Source organism: Motacilla alba, chromosome 6 (genome assembly GCF_015832195.1).
Source record: "Motacilla alba alba isolate MOTALB_02 chromosome 6, Motacilla_alba_V1.0_pri, whole genome shotgun sequence".
Taxonomy (NCBI): domain Eukaryota; kingdom Metazoa; phylum Chordata; class Aves; order Passeriformes; family Motacillidae; genus Motacilla; species Motacilla alba.
In genome coordinates this window covers 19707045-19727424 of record NC_052021.1, presented here as the reverse complement: position 1 = coordinate 19727424, position 20380 = coordinate 19707045, and the positions used below count along the sequence as shown (strand labels likewise).

At 41.6% G+C, this 20380-nt stretch overlaps 2 protein-coding genes across 2 annotated transcripts in view; one reads left to right on the top strand and one right to left on the bottom strand.

Annotated features, from left to right (window-relative positions):
* TNKS2 (tankyrase 2) overlaps positions 1 to 12723 on the bottom strand; it is a 50305-nt gene extending 37582 nt beyond the window's left edge. Inside the window, exons 1-2 of the mRNA XM_038140415.1 lie at positions 12395 to 12723; positions 7377 to 7429 (exon numbers count right to left, since the gene is read on the bottom strand). The gene's annotated coding sequence lies outside the window, so the exon portion shown is untranslated. The remainder of the gene's footprint in view (positions 1 to 7376; positions 7430 to 12394) is intronic.
* A 94-nt stretch (positions 12724 to 12817) lies between these two features.
* On the top strand, positions 12818 to 17008 carry PPP1R3C (protein phosphatase 1 regulatory subunit 3C). The gene is made up of 2 exons (XM_038140416.1): positions 12818 to 12898; positions 14497 to 17008. The coding sequence occupies exon 2, from the start codon at positions 14498 to 14500 to the stop codon at positions 15440 to 15442; it is 945 nt and encodes a 314-aa protein (XP_037996344.1). The 5' UTR covers positions 12818 to 12898; position 14497; the 3' UTR covers positions 15443 to 17008.
* The last annotated feature ends 3372 nt before the right edge of the window (positions 17009 to 20380 follow it).

Here is a 20380-nt window from a genome sequence, read left to right as displayed (position 1 = left end):
TGCTCCCACACAGGCCAAGCTCACAGAGTTGCTCAAGATTGATGTCTGTATGTATGGACAGAAGTCAGCTTGGCACAGCACTGAAGCTCCTCCTTTAGGAAAGAAGTCTAAGAAATCAGATTTAACCTTTAGTTACTGACTTACTTTGGAAATATACTTTTTCTTGACAAAGAAACAAGGAATCCAAGATGGTGTGTTTGTATTTTGAAATTGCCTGGTTACTGATTCTTTTTAATTTCTAAGTTACACTTTTTCCAAATACTTTAGACATAAGATTTACTGGCTGTTTGGTTTTTTTTTTTTTTTTTAGGCAAACTGCCAGTGTCCTAGTTTAAACCCCTGCTTCTGCTCTAGCTGTTCCCAGCACAAATGTGAAAGCTTAAGTGACATTATACTCCTTGGACAGGGGTTCCAAATTCAAATTGTGACAAGACTTAATATAGCCCCTCTGTGTCTATATTGGGAGGAATTGTGCAAAGCAGCTGGGCATGTGGTTACTGTGAGTAATGGCAAAGTCTGATGGTCTTTTTAATTCTGATGCCAAGCACCCTGATAAATCTTAGAACATGTTGCCATTTGGAAACTCTGCCTTCTGTCCATTGTTTAGGGCAAAAGAAGTTGAATGAAGAGAAACCACCATAAATATAATGTGAATTATATGTCAAAAAGTTTCAAACCAGAAATTTAAAATCAGTAAAAGACCTTGATTTTTTAGGCCAAAAGGGTACTTTTTATGCTAAAAACTGAATTAGAAATATGGCTAACAAATTCAAATGTTATTCTGCACACAGGATATTTTGTACCCCATTCTTTTGCAAAACATCACAGCACTTAAAATTACTTAATAAAACTATTTACATAAATGTTAACCAAGAATCCCAAACAATAAAAAAATCCATATAAAAAAAAAGTTTAAGATTTTTTTTTAATTTTGGGAGGTGAGAGGGAAATATTTTCGCCAGTGACTGACAATTATCTGCTCTTTGTGGCTACTTAATAGGAAAAATTATTTTACTTCTCTTGTAGGAAAAAGTATGTTTACAAAAAAAGCCCCAAACAGTAACAGCCTTTCCAGAGACTAGTCCCAGAGATCTTCCAGAGTTCCTTGGTACCTTGATTGGTATTGACTTCACATTCTGTCTTTCAATTCAGGGATCTCTAAACAACTTCTTAACTAGCAAATTTTCTGTCAGCTATTGGAAGGTTTGAAGTTATCTAGTGATTAAGAAGGAAAAATATGAAAGAGATAGTGGAATTTGTTTTTCTGTTTGAAATTAGCTTGTACTAGTTTTGTTATGCTGTGTACAAAAACAACTTCACATGGGCATGGACACTCCAGGCTAAATTTGGAAGGAATTCAAAGCAGGCCCACGGTGACCTGCAGGGATTTATTTGAATGTTCTTTTCCTTTGCTGTGTACCATTTATTATCTTATGTCCGTCTTCCAAGTTTATCTATGTGAAACTAACACTCTCCTATTTTTAAATTGCTTCTGAATAAGGTGCAGAGCCTTTCCTTTAAAATATATGTGAATAGTTGTGCATTTGTGCTACCAAATTGGCATGTGCTTGCAGCAGACCTGACACGCTAACCTTGTTTTTGCACCTGGTGTGTTAGCATATGGTAAGACTAATTCACTGATTCTGTGAGGCACCACTTTGGAGCTCACAGGCTGTGCACCTTGGAAGCTGCCTCAGCTGCAGCTAAGAACAAGACTGCTCTTAGTCATTTTTCAGGACAAAGGAGTTCATCTCAAAGTCCTGCTCTGTCTTCAACAAACACCTGACATGACCCTAAATGTCTTAGAAAGACTCACTGAATCCATTCTTGACTGTTTTCTGTTAGCTACAAGTGGGAGGAGGCAAGGATGAATCTGATCCCTTCCCGTTGTGTGGGCAAGAATGGCACACTGAGTCCCTGTTATATTCCCTCCAGTAACCTGCTTTGCCCCAGTCCAGGGATGAGTTTTCCACTGTGGAGAGTTTGTTGTGCAGATATGTGAGCCCAGCCCCAAGACTGGCACACAGAGCTGTTAGACACTTGTGACTAGCCCAGCTCCTCTAACTGCAGGAACAAAAAAAAAGAGGTAGGAGGAGAAATGGGATGTCAGGAAAATGTGTTTCTTAAAATGTCACCTGTCATTTTAGCTGTAACTTTTTCCTAAATTTCATGCTGCATCACTTGAGGCACAAGGTGAAGGAAACAGAGCAAAGGGAGGGCAGTGGCCAGCATCTCCTCTGAATTAGAGACCTTGTGCTTAGCGCTGCTCAAAGACACTAAAAGATTTTGGTTTGTTTTTTATTTTTGAAGTAACATCCAAGACTGAATTTCTGTCAGTGTAATGATGTTCACATAAACTCAAATGTGCCTACAAAACACTTACCTGTAGTGAAAATACCGAATTTATGAAGGCTTAAAATTTCCCTTCATATTTAGACAATGTATCGAAATTATTTTTGCTTGGGTCTTTCTTGGCACATATTACATTTCAATTATGAGATTTGTGATGGAAGAAGAGGACTGACATGAACTGGCAGCACTCCCTTCTGGGCCCCCTTTGAAGAAAATGCATGACCCCATAAAAATAGGCCTCTGTCATAGCATCTGCTCAGAGACAGAAGAAAGCCTCTAGCCCAATTTTTTCCTAGGCTGACATCCTTTTTTTTCCTATCATGATTTCCTCCTGCTCTCTGCCGCCTACTCCAAGTTAAACCAAATTAAGTAGGCAATTCCAGATATTCCTATTCAAAAGTGTCCCCTGGCAGGAAATCAGTGCCCTGTTTTTCAGATTAAAAAAGAGCAAGCAAACTAAGCATTTTCTCAGGATGTATGCTTTTATCTCTCACCCACTCTAAATCTATGCACAGGCTTTTTGCATCAGCCATCCTATCATCAGCCCTCTGAGCCTGGCTACCAATGGCAAATTTAAGGTGGTTGAGTAGTCAATTATCTGTAGGAGTGAAGTCTCAGTGGGTGATTGAACTCATCTACTCAAAAGACTTAGAAAGGAAGAACACTAGATTTAGATTTGATGCTATATGCCAACAATGGAGTCACAATAAATTTTGGTAGTAGTTAAAATACTGTGTGACACAGCAGCACCTCAAAGCGTTCTATGGTACTTTGGCTGCAGCTTGTTGGTGTGTCTGGTTTATCTCTCAGTCATGTTTCCTTCCTGCTATAAAGTCTTGCTCTAATTCAGATCTTCAAGTGTCTAACTCTTTTGATAAGGCATGGAAACATCATCATTCCACTGTTAAACTTACATCAATCAATATGAATCTGCAGGGAAAGAAGGTTTGCTCAGCTGAACCACTCCTTCCATAAACAGACAATATAGACAGATGAAATAAATGTTCATGAAACTGTAAGCTTTTTATGGCATTTCTTTTCAGCGTTACAACAGATTTGAGTTGGTTTTTGCCATTTGATTTGTTTATAGTATACTGGTGCTGAAGTACAGAAACCCACGGATTCAAAGGAACCCCATGCTCTGTTAAATTTCTGCAAACTACTGTGGCTGTGGGAATGAGGCACAGTGAAAGTAGAATTGTCCCTGAACTCAGAACACACCCCACTGAATGAGTTTCTAAGCATCATCTTGCCCCATCAAGAAAAGCCTGGCAGGAGTTTCAAGTGGGGGTTCCCACCCTTGTTATTAGTTGCATTGTAAGGGTTACACACTGTGTGTGGTAACATTGTTCAGGGAAAGCTCTTCAGGAGTATAATTACTCTTTCAAATTCATATGGATAAAGAAAGGAAATGATGCTGAGAACAGAGGACCTTCAAAGACCCACGAAAGCAAGAGACTGTGTCTCTGTTGACTTCACTGAGAAGGTATCATTAGAAATGTCAGCCAGAGAATCAGGGCAGGGACTTTTTATATTTACATGGTTGATGTTATTCATACTTCACACCAGTCTGATGTGCTTACACTGGAGTAGGTCTCATGCAGTTTCATTAGGAACCGCTGGTTTTTATCAACTTTGCATCCAACTCTAATAGTTTATACAGTTTAAATGAAATAGAGAATAATGTCTTCTTTTGATAAGAATGGTAGAAAGAACATTTTGCTAGCTTCAGCAAACTGATGTAAAAGTAAAAACCATAAATGTCAGAGTCCAGGAAGCTCCCTGTCTTGGACAGAATGACTTTTTTCCTGCAAGGATTAATATGCCTTTATTTTTAATATGCCTTTATAATAAAAAACAGGGCACAAGCATAAGCCTGGAATAAAAAGCCATAGCATGCTATCAACTATATTATGTACTTTTAAAGTTCCATATGCTGTTTGAAAACACAGAGGACAAAACAAGTACCATATCACTTGCAAAACTTATAACAAGGGATGGTAGAAGTAGGATATACCAGAAGAGACATTAAATGCTACTGACTCTAAGCTGATCTAAACCTTTTGATTTAGAATAATATCAGTGATGGAAAGCATAGCCCATCTCCTTTGCACAGCATCGAGAAAGATGATTTGACAATAGCCAAGAATACGTTTAGACTTGTGAAGCTTTAGGATGTAGTATGTGAATCAGCATTCTTGGTTTTTGGATGAACAGATAATGAATCATAATTTCTCTTCCTCTAGCTGTACTTACATTGTGTTACATAAAAGGGCCAGGTATACCATTTTATTTTCTGGTATTATACCTGCAGGGCATGCATAACCTGATTTTGAAACTAGCAGCCCTGATAATAGGGTGTAATTTCTAAAACAGAGACATTCCATTGACCAACACCCCATCCTGCTTTCAACATTGTTGTGCTATGACTAGCAGAGAAGTTTCTCCTTAAATACCTTCTTTGTGGGATATTCAAACACAGACTGTATAAATTATGAATATGGCTATGATCTTGAGAAGCCAAATGTGTATTATATGATGGCAGTAATAAAATCAATGCATAATTTCTGTGCTACCTGTTTTATATAGAACTAGAGTTTATTTTCTTTCCTGCTCACTGTCTTTATTACTGCCCTGAGAAAAAATGCTACCAAAGGAGCAACTCTCTTTGTCTTGGGGTACAGAAATTTAAAAAGTTAGTAATTTAAATGGGATGGAAAAAGATTTATTGTGTAAATATTTTACTTCCCTCTATTCCCCCACTTGCTTCCAAAGGACAGAACCACAACTTCCTCTTCCATAATAGCCAGTTGATATGGCCAGGCCCTGGCTTGATGACAGCCAGCTCCTGTCCTATGAATAGGCTGAAAACTGCTTTGGCTGGGCTCCATCTCTCTGAGCCTCTCCTGTTAGAGCTATGCATCTTTGCATGCATAAATATACTGCAGAGAAATAGATGGGTGTACAAAAAAGGATCAAGTATTTCAGGATGGGTTTTCCCTAACCTAGGAGAAGGACATAAATGCCATGCCACCAATGCTATGTGTTATTTTGTGTCCCATCTCATTCTCCATGAAGAGATCCTTGATATTAATCTTTGCTGAAGGCAAAGAGAAAGTTTGGCTTTGTTGAGTTTTGTTTTTTAAATGTTATGTTTCCAAGAAGCACTCTGTTTATTCCTTTAAACATATTTATTCCTTTAAACATCAGAACTTCGTTAAAAAGAAAAATTTCTAGCTACCTCTGGGTTAAGACAAGCTTTTTGCTTTCACCTAGTCTGGGAATAAAACCAGAATTCCTTTTCCCCCCAACACACTCAGTGATTTCTCTTCAGATGAAAGCCCTCAATCCTCATACCCTTAAAGTGTACATTATGACTAGAAAGTGCATGTCAGTGTCACCAAGGGGAGATCCATGCCTTTGCAGCAGAGTGAAGGGTAGATGAAGTTAGGGTATGACCTGTGTTTTGCTCAGTGAACTAAGTCCATCCTGGTGCCAAAGTGAATAAAAAGAGCTAGCCAGGAAGGATGGGGAGGGATTAGGTTTGCACTTGAGCATTAGGTTTGCATTAAGAGCAGTGGGAGGTTACCAGCATGGTTAGTGGCCTGGAATGTGCTGTAGAAGGTGACACTGATTGAGCTGACTTTGCTTAACTTGCAAAAGAAAAGCTAAATTAGAGTGAGTCAGACTGCAGCCTCCCAGTACTGAGAGGAAATCAAGAGAAGATGGAGCCAGACTTTCCCTTGAGTAGTACAGCAAAAGGAAAAGAGGAAGCAGTCACATGTTGCAGAAAAGGAATTCCAGACAGATAAATAGAAAAAAAAATATTAGAGTTGTTAGCACTGGCACAGGTTGTCTAGAGAGGCTGTGTCCTTGAAGTTGTTAAAAGCTCAGCTGGATGGGCAACCTGAGCAGCCAGATCTAACTTTGAAGCTATTCCTGCTTTGAAGAGGAGACTGGATTATGTGACCTCAAAAGGCCTCTTGCAATCTCCACTATCCTGTGACTGCAATTCTCCAGAGAAGCATGCAAGCTTATTCTCACTGATTAAAACCATTTTAAATCTTGTAAAACTTACTGCAAGCACTATTGCGTATATGGAGCAGCACATTTTGACAGTAAACCATCTGTGTTCTGCGAAGCAGCATCTAAGAATAACCCAAAGAAACAATTTACTGCAAATCTATTGTTTAGACCACAATCTTTCTACAGTCAGGACCATAACTAGTTCCCCTTCCACTGCTGGATGAAAGAGGACTGATGATGTTCCAGCACTTGGATTGAAGATCTTCATTCTTTCCAGCAAATCTAAAAATGAAGTGAATGTCTGCATGAAATTTGACCCCCGTGAAACTGGGGAAACACACATTCATATACATATGTATGCTGCACCCAAAGAGGCATAACTAGGTCAGATCCTGAGAAACTCAAAGTTTTAGTCTGAAGTGGTTAGAAATTAAACTAAATCTGCAAGAGAAAAGATTCATTCATTCATCTCTTGGTATGCCATAGGGGAGTTTTTTCCCCGCACAGAAAATCCAAGAAAAACTTGGCACAGAATTTCACTGTACTGATTTCCAAGCCCCATTCTTCCCTTGTGATACACAAGACAAAAAAGACCTTGTAAGAGAACCTAAAATAGAGAAATGGATCATGTCTCTTGGGTGACAGAACAAGAGAAGGAGTGTTACTCAGACCCGTCAAGGGCTTCTAAACACTCTGTGTGAACATCTTGCAGCTCTTAGTTGGGCTGCTGTCAGATATAGCAATGCTTATTCAGGATGAAGGTTTTATTCAACATAAATTTTATGGAAATGGCGATCATATTGAATAACCACGTGGCTCCTGCAAGTCTGTAGGGAATTGTGCACATGTGCATAAAAAAAATCACATTTTTCCTTGAGAGATTGCAAAGAACAAGAGTACTGCCCACATAGCTGATGGAAGTGTCTGCTGAACCAACATTTGCCTCTTCACACAACATTAAGCATAAACCAAATTGCAAAAAGCAGCATTTCACTTACTGTTTTCTTTGGAAAAGACTATTCATCAGCAGAAGTAATTCCTTCACTTGGGCCTAGGGGAAAAAAAAGCAAGAATAAACACTGATTATCTATACACAGCAACATGATTTATATTTATATTTATATTTATAAAATGTTTGGCCACAGATTATCAAGGTTCAACTGTCTCAGGATTGTGGTTAAAAATAAAACCCACAAAAATGGAGAAAAAGAATGTTGTAATATTGAAATACTGCATTTATTTCAGACAGCTAGGACAGATTTTGCATGCTCAAAAGTGAATCTGCTCTGTATTTATAAGCCAGATTTATACTCATGTATAAAATCTATGCATGTGTTTTGTTTTCTCCACTCTTGTAAAACACTTCATGGAAAGTTCAGGTTATTCCAAGAATGAATGCCTACATTTATGCTCTTCCTTCTTTTGGTTTTCTTTCCTTTTTCCCTCTACATTGCAGCAATTAATAAATAATGGCATTCTCTTTATTTCATCTTACTACATACCAGCAAAGACTTCTAAAAGACTGCATTTTGCATAAAATCAGTTTAAGGAATTTTGCTCAAAATATCCCGAATTCAATATAATCACATGACATTAAACATTTGAGCAGCCTGAGATATGTTTTTTGCTTTTTCTATGTCACTTTTTTCAGAAAGCAATGCACTTCTCTACCACTGTACATTTTCAAAGTGATGACTCTTCTACAATTGATTAATTTATCATTAATCAGCTTTAACAAGATTAAACATTTTAAATAAATTTCTAGCTTCTAACTCAGTCCAAAGCTTTCAGTTTCAAGGGATTTAAATGTCTTTGAATTTAAACTTAGAAAGTTCCAAGAGTGGCAAGAACTTGCACTATTGACCGAAATAGAATGAGACCTAGAACCCCTATGAATGCCCAAAGAATTAGACCCACGTCCTGTTGCTGTAAGAAAACATAAACCCCATCCATCTTTGCATGTGCGTTTGGCTGCATGCTGCTTGCCCTGCTCTCTAGGGGATGGTTGTGGCAGTATTGCAGTGAGGGCAGTGCAATATTTTTTCCCAGACTTTCTCTAATTTGCCTGTTAGCAAGTGATTGCAATTTACAGGTATTTCAGTGAGGGCTTCCCAACAGCTGTAGCATGTTGGATCTGGTTGAAACCATGCCCCCCCACCAACCATGAGAAATGGGCTAATAAAAATTCTAAAAATATCAAAAATTTATTTCTTCCTTGTATGGACTGTACCAGTGCTGAAGAAATTCCTAAAACAATAACAGAGTTTCCCAGGACTAGTTTCCTTGGTATATATTTGCAACCGTTAGTAATTTTCAAAGTTCACCAAAGGGTTCTGAGAAGTAAGTAAAGAATCTAGCCTTCTATTGAGACTTAATAAAACTTCTACTTACTGTATTTCGTCATATAAACCATTAAAAGTAGTATTAAATTTTCAAAGGCTTACAGGCTCAAATGACTTGCTATGTATCTGAAAAATCACTATTTGCCTCACAGTCACATTCATAGAAAACTGAAACCCAACTTCATAGATAATACACATTTACAAAGATTAGTCTTAGTAGCAGAGAACAAATATTGAACAGAAGAGCCCAAGACAAGGAAAAAAATGCTGCTGTTAACCTTGTGTGACTGAATTGTCCCTGTCTATTACCACAGGTGTTCTTTAAAGTCATTCAAGCTGTCTTTTTTTAACAGGTGTTGTGCGATGCTGCAGGAACGTGCCAGCCAAAACAAGGTGGACATAGTCTGTTTTCTAATGACACCAGTATAGTGCCACTGGCCCAGCAACTGGTTTTAGTTTCAAGCCCAAAACCAAATCAAAACCCCTGCTGAATTGCATACTGTAACTGCATTGAGCTAGCATTGCTCTCCCTTGCACACAGCAAGGATTTCTCAAGAGATGCATTACAAGGCAAATGAAATGGGCATATGTTTTTCTCTCTGAACTTTTCTACCTATAAATGCCGTCATGACTTTACTTTGCTCTGAGGAAATATTTGCCTATCTTTGCTTCAAAAAGCTTTAATTAAATGCTAATAGCTCCTCTACTCTTTCTATATCCTCCACTGCAATGTATTTCCTTTCTTCCCTCTTGAAGTTGTGGGGGAGGATAGCAAAGAAGCAGAGCGACTTGAAAGTAATAAAGTCAGAGTAAACACAAAATCCTTGCTTAATTACTCAGTCTCAGAAGAGAGGCTCAAAAAAAGCAGTTCTTTCATTCTCATAAAATGACAAGAGCCAGCAAAGAGGTGCCCAGAGCAGCCCATTGCGGTGTGATAGCTGACAGGAAGGCACAGTCACTCATTATCTGTTCCCAGAACTGCTGATTGAAAGGTCGTGGGTAGTTCAGGTGAGGTGAAGAATGGCAAGACCCGGAGGACCATCTGCATATAAAAGCATTCACTGTGGAGCTAATACCATATATTTGTCTTTGAACAGAACAGCGTGAACCCAATTGCCAGTTTGTCACTGAGCAACCTCAATGAGCTCCTTGAAAGCGAGCCTGTGCCTTCCATTGCATCTGGACCATCTAGGCTGCAAAGTGTTTTTAAAAACGTACATTTAATGTTTAGTGAAACTATGGTGGCTACGATAAAACTGTGTTTTCTGTAGCTGTTGTGTTGCAATTAATGTATTAGATCTAATGTGACACTTTTTCAGGAAAAGACAACTAGTCTGGGTGATCGATTTGGTTTCCTTCTTACAGAAGTGGTTGGAGGTACAGCCCCCTGTGATGGGGCTTGATTTTATAATCAGCCGTGCTTTTTCCAGTTACATATTTCTGCCAGTGTGCTCCTACAAATGTCAGAAAAGCTGATATGCCACAAAGTGCTGTCAAATGCACAGTAAGACAGTAGTTTTTTTTCCTCTGGTGCTCCCATTTTAGCAGCACTATTTGAAAGGTAAGACAGACAGACAGATCTACATTTTAAGATGCCAAACCAAAGTATCAGGAAACCTGAGTCCTCTATAAAAAGCACAGCCAGGGAACCATCGCTGACAGGACAAACTGGTGTGCTAACTCAGATTACCCTGTCAGTTTGCCTCAATGCAGGGACGCCTCCCTGGGTGAGGAAAGAGTTACCCTGGCTCTGCACAATGCTCTCTGCTTGTATTGGCAACCAGGAACTGGGACACCAGTCCACGGCCATGAATGTGCTCCAGATTACCAATCAGGCACAAAGTTACTGTATGCAGTCTCTATTTACTGACTTGGGCAATGATCTGCCCGTGAAAGGCTCTGGATCTCACTACTGGCTTTTTGCTAAACATATCACTTTAAACAATCGGAAGATGTTTTCCAAATTGGTCAAAACAGGTATTTTACACAGCAAGAGCAAAATATTTTATAGCACCAACAGTGCAATGAACTACTACATACCAACAGAAATATGTGTAGGAAAGCCTTGAGGCAACTCCTTTTTTACAGGATTCAAGCAGCTCTTATTTAGTGCCTGCAGATAGTGGGACAGAGCAGCCCCAGCTGCTGCACGTGATCCCTGATAACACAGCAGCCCAGCTAAGCTGTGTGTGGGGGAAGATCCATGGACAAAGATTCAAGTAGCACAGGCAAACAAACTCCAGAGTTATTTACTCATTTTTTATAATGGGTAGGTAGAAGAGATTTGGTAAGTGCCAGCCATGTGTCCAGTCCTCCCTTATACCCCAGGTATGTTTGGCCCGGCTTACTGCAGGTGGAGGGGCTGGGGCTGAAAGTCTCTGTAGCTCCTCCAAAAGAAAAATAAATTTGCGACTAGTAAGGCTACTAGCAAGGCTTCCAAAACACAGATGCTGTTTCCTATCACTTTCTGTAGATAAACAATGAGAAAAATATCATCTGCCTCTGATAGGGAGCCAGCAGTCACCAAAAAATAAAAGAAGGGAAAGGAGAGGAAGAGCAATATGAGCAGCAGGGATGCAACTTGAGAAGTGGAGGACCAGGGAAGGTTGTCCTGAGTAACTGGCTCCAGGGAACCGAGTAGGACCTTCCAAAGCCTTGTCTGCATTGCCAGTTACTGCTTCAGGCTTCATCTGGGTGACACTTAATGTCATGTACTGTCACAAAAGGCAGGAACTGCAGTCATCAAGGGGCAGAACTAAGAAACTGAAGTGTTACTGTCTTATGAATACTCTCATTGTTTGTACAGAGGCAGATACTGATCCATGTGCCATGCATCTGTTATCAGAAGCCTCTAGCCTTTCCTGTTTGCTCCCTCTGCTTATATGTAGCTTGAATCCAAGATGGAACTGTCCTTTTCATCATCTGGTATGCTCACACCCTGTCTTCTAATAAGTCCTCACACATAAGGAGTAGAGCTTTTAATTTCTTTTGCTCAGAAATCAAGAAAAATCCTTTACTGTTTGTTCATCACTGTAAGCCCCCCTTGCTTCATGTAGAACATAGGATTTCCTGCTCTTCATTGGTATGTGGTCTCATCTACTGGTAAAACTGTGAACTCGGAAAATCACAGTTCATAGACTCCCTATCACATCTTGTAGGTTGACTGCAAGTCATCTACCACCCTTGGGAAAGAGCAGCTGAGCAGCAAGAAGGTGGCAGTGGAACTGTTGATCCACAGAAGACCCAGAGAGAAAGTTAGCAACCAGGACACGGTCTTTGAAGAGCAGTAACTCAGCGATGAACCTTCTCTAGTAGGATTACTCAGCCTGCAGAAGACAGCACGCTGCTTGTCAGCTGTCCACAGCCTCTGCATGGGCTTGTCTGCCGAGGGGCCTTTGGGGGGCCGGACACCAGCAGTGCCACAGTATTGCTGTGGCTAATGCTGCGGGGGCTGCCTTCCACCACTTTTTGTCCCTTTCCTCTGGAAAAAGGCAGTGGATAAAATGCGGGACCCATAGCAGGGCTTGTCATCCTCAGACAGCGCACAGATCGCCAGGTGTGCGAGGTGAAAAGTTATGGGCGCCATTCACATTAAAAGTTCAAAAGTACTTTTTCACTGAGGACATAGGCAGTTAGATTCCAGGATGATGGATTTCTGGCCCTGGGAACATTACCTTACAACTCAGTGTCCCAGCTCCTTTCCAACGAAGCAGAGGAGTCTATAATTTAACACGGGTTTCGTTCCACTGGCAAGGTCCTTTAGCAGCGCCCCGAAGCGGCCCCGCCGCGGCACGTGTACCCTGTACCGCAGGCGAAGAGCCCTGGCGGAGAATCCCGGTCCGCTCCCTGCCTGCGGGCACGGCCGCGTGAGACGGCGAGCCCTCCCCGGAGCCCGCAGCCGCTGCCGCCCCTCCGGGAGCACGAGGGAGCCGGGGCGGCTCCGGGCACGGGCAGCTCCGGGGCACCGGGGGTGTGTGCGGCGGGCAGCTCCGGGGCACCGGGGGTGTGTGCGGCGGGCAGCCCGCGGGCACGCGGCAGCGCCGGCCGCCAGCGGCGCCCGCACGGCCCGGCCGGGGCCGCCCCTTGGCCGCGGGCCGCGGCACGGCCCCATAAAGGCGGCGGCGCGGCGGGCGCGGCCCCGGAGCGGCGGCGGCGGCCCCAGCACTGCAGCGCACCAGGTAAGCGCCGCCCGGGCCCCGCTGCCCGCCCGGGGCTCGCTGCACACCCGGCTGTACCGGCGGCGCCCGGGGCTCGCTGCGCTCCGCGGGTCCCCCCGGGCGCTGCCCCGCTGCTGCCCGAGCCCCGGCAGCGCCCGCTGCTCCTCCAGCGCCCGGAGCTGCTCCGGCGGTGGCGTGGGGTTTGCATGCTTGGCGCTTGTTTGCTGTTTCGGTGTTGCGTGGGCTTTTTTCCTTTTTCTTTTCTGCCTCTTTTTTATTTTATTTTATTTTTTTCTTTTCTTTTTTTTTTCCCCTCTTTTTTTTTAAATATTTTTTTTTATTTTATTTTCCCCCGACACTGCAAAAGCTCGGGTCATCAAAGTTGCAGAGAGAGTACTTCTAAAGCCTTAGTTCTATTCCTAATAAAGCAAAGCAAAAGTTGATTAATTTGATTTGGGTACTCTCCTCCTACTGCTTATTATGGTAAATACTCCACAATAAAAAAAAGCAAGAAGAGGCCATTGCAGCTTCTGCTTTAGTTTTGGCAGGGCTCTGGAATACCAGTGAGAACTCTGGGAAGCAGAAAGCCATTTATTTAAGTGACAAAGCAAATGCCTTTCCGTGACTCAACAAAACTCTGTGTTTCCTGCAAGGACTGCATCCATCTCAGCAGGGATGAAGTCCCTTTTAAGAAATATTCAATATTCATATCTGGCATTGCATGGGCCATGGCCTTGCACAGTAATTTTGATATCCATCAAAAGAGGATATCTTTTGAGGGGAGGGTTATAAGTAACTCTTTAAAAAAAACCCTGTAGCATTCTTATTGAATCCTTGCAGTAGACTTGCAGTATAGTCTTTAGGGATTATGAAAAGTTGTTTTTAAGTCAGTTCTTGAAACCTAATGAAAAAAAAATTAGTATGTTCTTCTCTTCTCCCACTTTTTTCCCCTGCTTCACTCAACAGTTGACATTAACAGTGAAAAGAGCCCTATTACTTAGATATGGGTTCACAACTCATAAAAATATTTCTAAAGATGCTTTAGTATTTTTATTCAACCAAACAAGTTCCTAAAAAGATCAACTGACAGTTGTTCAGAGCCACAGAATGATGGTTCTGCATAAAGATATATAGAATCCCATCTGATGCTCTGATGGGATAGGCAACTTGCTTAATATAGTGCTGTCTGTGCTCAGAGATGAAGCAGCTGAGCCGGCTTGTTGGAATTTTAAGACCTCACTCAGGGCCTCTAAAAGGGAAGTTCAAATGGATGAGCACTTCTATTTTAACTGGACTGCTTTACTCGTTACTGGAATGTTTTTTTCGGTATTTTCAAGAAAATATGTTCAATTAGCTTTCACTAAAATCTTTTTTTTTTCAGAGGTTTGGATAAAGAAAGGAGAGTAGATTTGAAGTTTAGGATTGCCAAGAAATGACTGACTAGTTTCACCCTGGTTCCTTAAGTAGAACTGTCAATTTTGATTTAGGCTGCATTGTTTAAAACTGTGCAGAGATGAGGCCGTGAATAATTAAGAGAATGATGAAGTAAACACGCCTTCTAGAGAAGCTTCTTACCTGATGTAATAAATGATGACATCCTGTTTTTCTTCTCCATTCAGAATGATACAGATCTTGGACCCGAGACCCTTGCCCAGCTCCAGCATGCCTGTGGATATGGCCATGCGAATTTGCATAGCCCATTCTCCACCACTGAAGAGCTTTCTTAGCCCCCTTGAGGACTGCCAAAGAAACAGCTTTGTGAACAGACTCAAACCTCTCAGGCCGTGCCTTCATGTGAAATGTGACTCTGAAGATCAGAAGAGCGACTGGAACCACTCGCCAGCCCGAGCCAAGAAGCGCGTTGTGTTTGCAGACTCCAAGGGGCTGTCCCTGACAGTGATCCACACCTTCTCTGAGTTCCAGGAGCCCCCTGTGTGGGATCTGCAGTTTGACCTCTTAGGCATTGAGGGCATGACATCTGACTTAAAACTCCATGAGGAGAAAAACTTGATTCTGGGTTTCCCTCAGCCCTCAGCTGACTACCTGGACTTCAGGAACCGTCTGCAGACAAACCTGGTCTGCCTGGAGACCTGCACCCTGCAAGAGAAGGTCCTGTCAGGCACTGTGAAAGTAAAAAATGTCAGCTTTGAAAAAAAGGTTCAGGTTCGTATTACTTTTGATACGTGGAAGACCTACAAAGATGTTGAGTGTGTGTATATGAACAATGTTTACAGTGATTTTGAAAATGATACCTTCTCATTTGCCATTGATTTTCCTCCTGCCATTTCCTCTGAAGAGAAGATAGAGTTTTGCATTTCTTACCAAAGTGGAGAACATACCTTCTGGGACAATAACGAGGGTCAGAATTACAAAATTGTACACGCAGAGTGGAAGCCTAATGGTGTTCAGATACCATCTGCCAAGGAAGGCTATGTAGATCTTCAGACTTCAAAGAGAGGACAAGAGAGAGAACCTGATCAGCTGGGCAGTCCAAGGTTGTCCAGTGGCCTGTTTCCCCAGTGGCAGAGCTTGGGTCAGATTGAAAGTCCATTACCATATTGGTGATCCAGACTACTGGGGAAGAATCCTTCCATTTGGCAACGGAACAGTGCTAGATTTCTGGTTCACATACTGCATGATGAAACCACCTGGCAGGTTTTGTTTGCTGTCTGAAAAAAATCCAAGTGGGACTTGTAAAACCATATTATGCTCCTGAAGTTCTTAGCCAAACTTTATCCTTGGAAGAAAAGAAAACCAAGGTGCAACTCATGTGTATGCTACATACTATAGGAGTAGCTTGCCTGTATCTCAAGTATATGCTGCTTTCTTCCTGCTGCCAGCTCTCCTGGGTCACTAGGAGAGAGAATTGCAAAGTAGTATGGAAGTATGGTGTCTCAGCAAGCTGTGGTAACTGTGTGTGAGTATGTGTATGTGCACAGCGGTGGAAACAGAAGTCACAACTCGTTTTGCACCTATCAGGAGTGTAGTAGATGCTGTCAGGAGGCTTGCTGTGACCCTCTACGTGCTTGTAGCAAAGGCAGGTGGGGGTGCATGGCAAAGATTTGTGCCTTCAAAACATGTTAAGAAGCTTGGAGAGGATAATGGACAAGTGGGAAATGGGGAAGAGGTAGAGTGTGCTACATAACTTGGAGATGTGCAATGTTCTGATTACTTCTTTCCAAAGCTGTTTTTCTAAATCTCAGAGAAAGATCTATGGGATAAAAAGAAGACTAAAGAAAATGATGCAAAGTGAGTAGTAGAAGTGACCACTGCTTTAAGAAGTCATCTCTGTCCTTACTGTCTTTGTGAAGCCTTGCATTTGATAACAAATGTAACCTTGACTTCACCATCCTACTTATTTAGCAGGCAGATGGTTGCCTTTCAATGTTAAAAGAAAAACGTGCCTTTGAAAAAATTTTAAAGCCACCCTAATATGACAAAAATAGGGTTAGGCAACAAAACAAAGTGATTTGTGAATTTCCTACTCTGTAGTATTATTAGGTGATTCCACTCATCACCAGATCTAATCTTACAGCATCTGATGGTTGAGTCTCTTGCTCCTGATTGCAGCGTTAGCCATGACTTTTCAAAAGTAACATAGGCAAGGTCCTTCATATTGAAGACAGTGAATTAGCTGCACTTTGTGAGAGCTGATTTCTTTAAAAGAGCAGGGTTGTTACTAGTTTTTTCTAGACTGAATATAGGCTTGCACATAGAAAACTGTTCTGGTTTACCTCATTTTTATAAGTTTATTTGTTTTTAGACTTTAGTAAACTAATATATATTTTGTATCTGTATGCTTATAATTTAGCTTTCTGAGCTCTCAAACTTTAAATGTTATCTGGGTTTCATGCAAGACTTGTGTGAGAAATTGTCCAGTACATGCTCAGCAGGTGTGAATGCTGGCACACCTTTTAGCTATACAGAAGTGGTGTTAACATCAAAAAATAAATCACATTTTTGTCCACGGCTAAGAAGTATAACAGCCTGAGTGTGAAGCTACTTGCAGTGCAGCGAGATGTTAAGTATTAAGGTGAAATAAGCCTCCTCCACTAATTGCACTTTTCCTTATGTAACCTTTGCTGTTATGTGTAAACTAGCCATTTTAGGAATAAATTTTATTTTGATACATCTGTTTCTCACTGTGTCAGCTCAATCTATCTATTTTCTCAGCTTCTGTAAAACAAACCTAGCTGTGATACAAGGTACAACCAGTTTGTTCTGTGCCATGGGGTCTGCTGAAGCTGGCTATAGTATGGCATCTCAGATCAGAAGCTGGCACTACCCTGAAAGTGAGATCCAACCTCTTCACTAAATGAGAGACCCTTGAAAGTATTCACCTTGCAAGTTGTATCATTTTAAGAAACACCGTATCACACTAAATTTACCTGGAATATTTTGGTTTGATAGATTTTGTCAGGGATCTTGCTGTGCTGCGGGTAAATCTGGCAGGAGTGCGTTGAAAGCTGAGGGCCAGACTTACCTGCTGAGCTAGAGCATATGTGATGTGTGGACAGGTGAATCTGCACAGCAGCCCTTAATGTTTTCTGGCTTGCTTTCACCAGAACTTGGCTAGTTGTGCTGCCTGCTCAGCTATGCTGCTGTCTAGGGCAGGGGGAGGTTACACCCAGGGAGCTGCCCTCAGTCCCAAAGGACTCCCTGTGCAATAAAGCGTCTGCTGTGAGCCAGCCATGCACTGCTGCAGCCTCACAGGCACTGAGAACGCAGAGAAGGCTGGGCGTGCTTTCCAAGGGCCCTCATCCCCTGGGGTGTGGGCAGGGGACACCCCTACTTCTCCTCCATGGCCATGGACAGCTGAAAAGAGGATTTCTTAGTACATCAGCTCACTGACAAGACGCAGTTTAGTTCTGTCAGCTGCACACAAAGTCAAGGGTTTCCAGCAAGAAATCTAGCTTTAATTGTGGAAAAAGCCATTCCCAAAAGGCAGAAGACAGGAAGCTAGCAGCAAGTTGCTGACCTGAGGAATTAATTTAGTGCCTCCACATGGCTGGACACAGAGCCCACTTACCAATCTCAAACTCAGTTACTAAGTACACTGGGTCACAGTGGGCAGGAGCTCTTATGTACTGGACCACTAGGTCCCTGCTCTAGGAAAAAAAAGTGAACTAAAGAACTAAGTGGCTTGAAGGCTGTGCTACCTCAATGTGAAATTTGGCTTCAACAAACCAGATGTAAGGCTACCGGGTAAAGCAGAAGCCCTCTAGCATGAGGAAAAGCAGCATTTCTTATCCTGCAGCCAGGCTTTGAGACCAGCCAGCCCAACTGCCCTGCTCCTGACTGAGGCATAAATCACTTACAAATACCAGAAGACAGATTCCTTTGACCAAGCCTTGGCTTTAAGCCAGCTGCTTTGCAAAGCTGCCTTGCAAGGTCCTACTTGCCCAGCAGAGAGTCAATGTGCTGCTGCAGTGTTGCTCAGCAGCTTCAAAGCCCTCCCTCAGCTGAAAGGGCAAAAGATTTCTACTTTCTCCACTCCCTACCAAAGCAATACAGTTTCCGTCTTTCCTCTTTTAAAACAGCTCATGTTGAATGCTAAAGCTCACATCCAACAGAAAGGTAACAGGCTCCTGGAGAAAAGTATTAGCAACACTAAGGTATAATAACTGAGAAAAATATTAGTCTTACAAATCTTTTTATCAAACACTCAAAAAAAAAAAAAATCACCATTTGAAAATTGTCTTAGCATCTTAGATGCTGCCTTTCCAGTTCCAAAACCTGAAGGTATAAAGCAGATGTGGTCCTTGGAAAAAAAAGCTTGTAACCTGTGGCATTGTCTCATTCTCTTAGGAAGTCACTTTTTCAGCTGCACTGTAGGTCTGTATTTCCACCACTAATGTGACAGCAGTGAGTAACTGGATTCACTCCTATACCTTAGCAGTGTCTGACTTTCCGTTATAGCCTATGGGTGGCACAGTGCTTACAGGCTTTATTCTTCAAACATGAGTGTTTTAAGTTGGGTTCCTAATAGCTGTGCTCCCTGTTGAGAAGCTAGATCTAATTTTGCCATGCAAAATTAAATTAAAATTTGCTGGTGTTTTATATTAACAAAGATCTATCACCCTGGAAGATCAGTGTCTGAACATTTCCTGAGAACATAATTAGAATTTTCATGGGCAATTAGTGAATGTCTTTTTCTGTAGTTAAATATAGCTAAGCAAATCACCACAATTTATATGGTAAATCTGGTATATTAATGGTAATGTGGTAGATTTTACAGTGTTAAATATGCATAAAGCAACAACTCCCATCTCTCTCAGACACTTCTGAGATTTAAAATGAAATGTAATCAAGAATAAAATATTTCCGTGAGGCTAAAATAAAGGAAAGCAAGAATGTGCTAAATCCTCTTGAGAGGTCTCTGCTCCTGTTTCAAGAACCACCTGTACTTCAGCCTGTCCTGGCTGGCATTCCCTTCACCTACTCTTTCAGCCCTTCAGCGATGATGGCTTCCAATTATTCTTTCCTCATTTTAAGAGTCTCCTCAGGTCCTAGCCAGATTAAAATGAAGCTCCTAATTTCTTGTATTTTTCTGCATAGGCAAGAAGAAGCACCTATTTCTTTCTTTTTACAGTAGCCTGTAATGGCTTGAGAGCAAAGAACAGCTCTCTCCCCTCACACCACATCCTTTCTCTAGGCTATGTAAAACTTCATTTCATTAGAATCAACATTTAGACTTCCTATCCTTGTTTGGGAAGAGCCTGTTACAGCTTCGAATTTTCCTTAAAGCAGAAACATCACTCTTGACTAGTCTGGCAAAAGCCTCATGGTGTGGTCCTCAACTTCACCAGTGAAAACTTAGCACAGCTCAGTACCCATTTTTCATTGCTCAACTGGCTTCATGTGTTTCATTCAGAAAGGCCTGGGGAATGTACAGCTCATTTCAGAGCTCGAGAGCTGTCTGTGAGGATCATGACAGCTGGGCAGATTGAATCACTGATGCGCTTCACTGACCATTTATCCTAACAATGGCATTTCCTCCATTAAAACCATTAGTCTTTTTCCTGGTCCTCCTCCCTATATTGCAAGGGTGCCAGACAAAGAAATTAGGCTACAATTTACTATATTGTAAAAAGAAATAGATGGGGAAGAATTAAATAAAATTATTTGCCTCAAAGGTGTTATTGGGGAAAAACATCTGCTATCTCTTCATATTTCAGGTCATTGTAATATTTTATGTGCTTCAATCCTTACTGTCAGGAACAACATGAAAGTGGCTGTTGCTACAGACTTGGTGGCAATTAGAGTGTAAGGGCAATTCCCCTCGCTTGCAAAAATGGGAAAACAAAACAAAAACCTTCACACAGCAAAACTCCTGTCCTAAATAGTCCCCTCATCCCTGAATCACATACACAACAGTAGTTAACCATGAAGTCAAATCTGTGAAATTGTTATACCAAAAGCAACTATCAATATTTTTTTTTCAAAAAATGTTCCTTATTGATATCTCTTTGAGAAAACAACATTTTAACAGATGAATTCAGA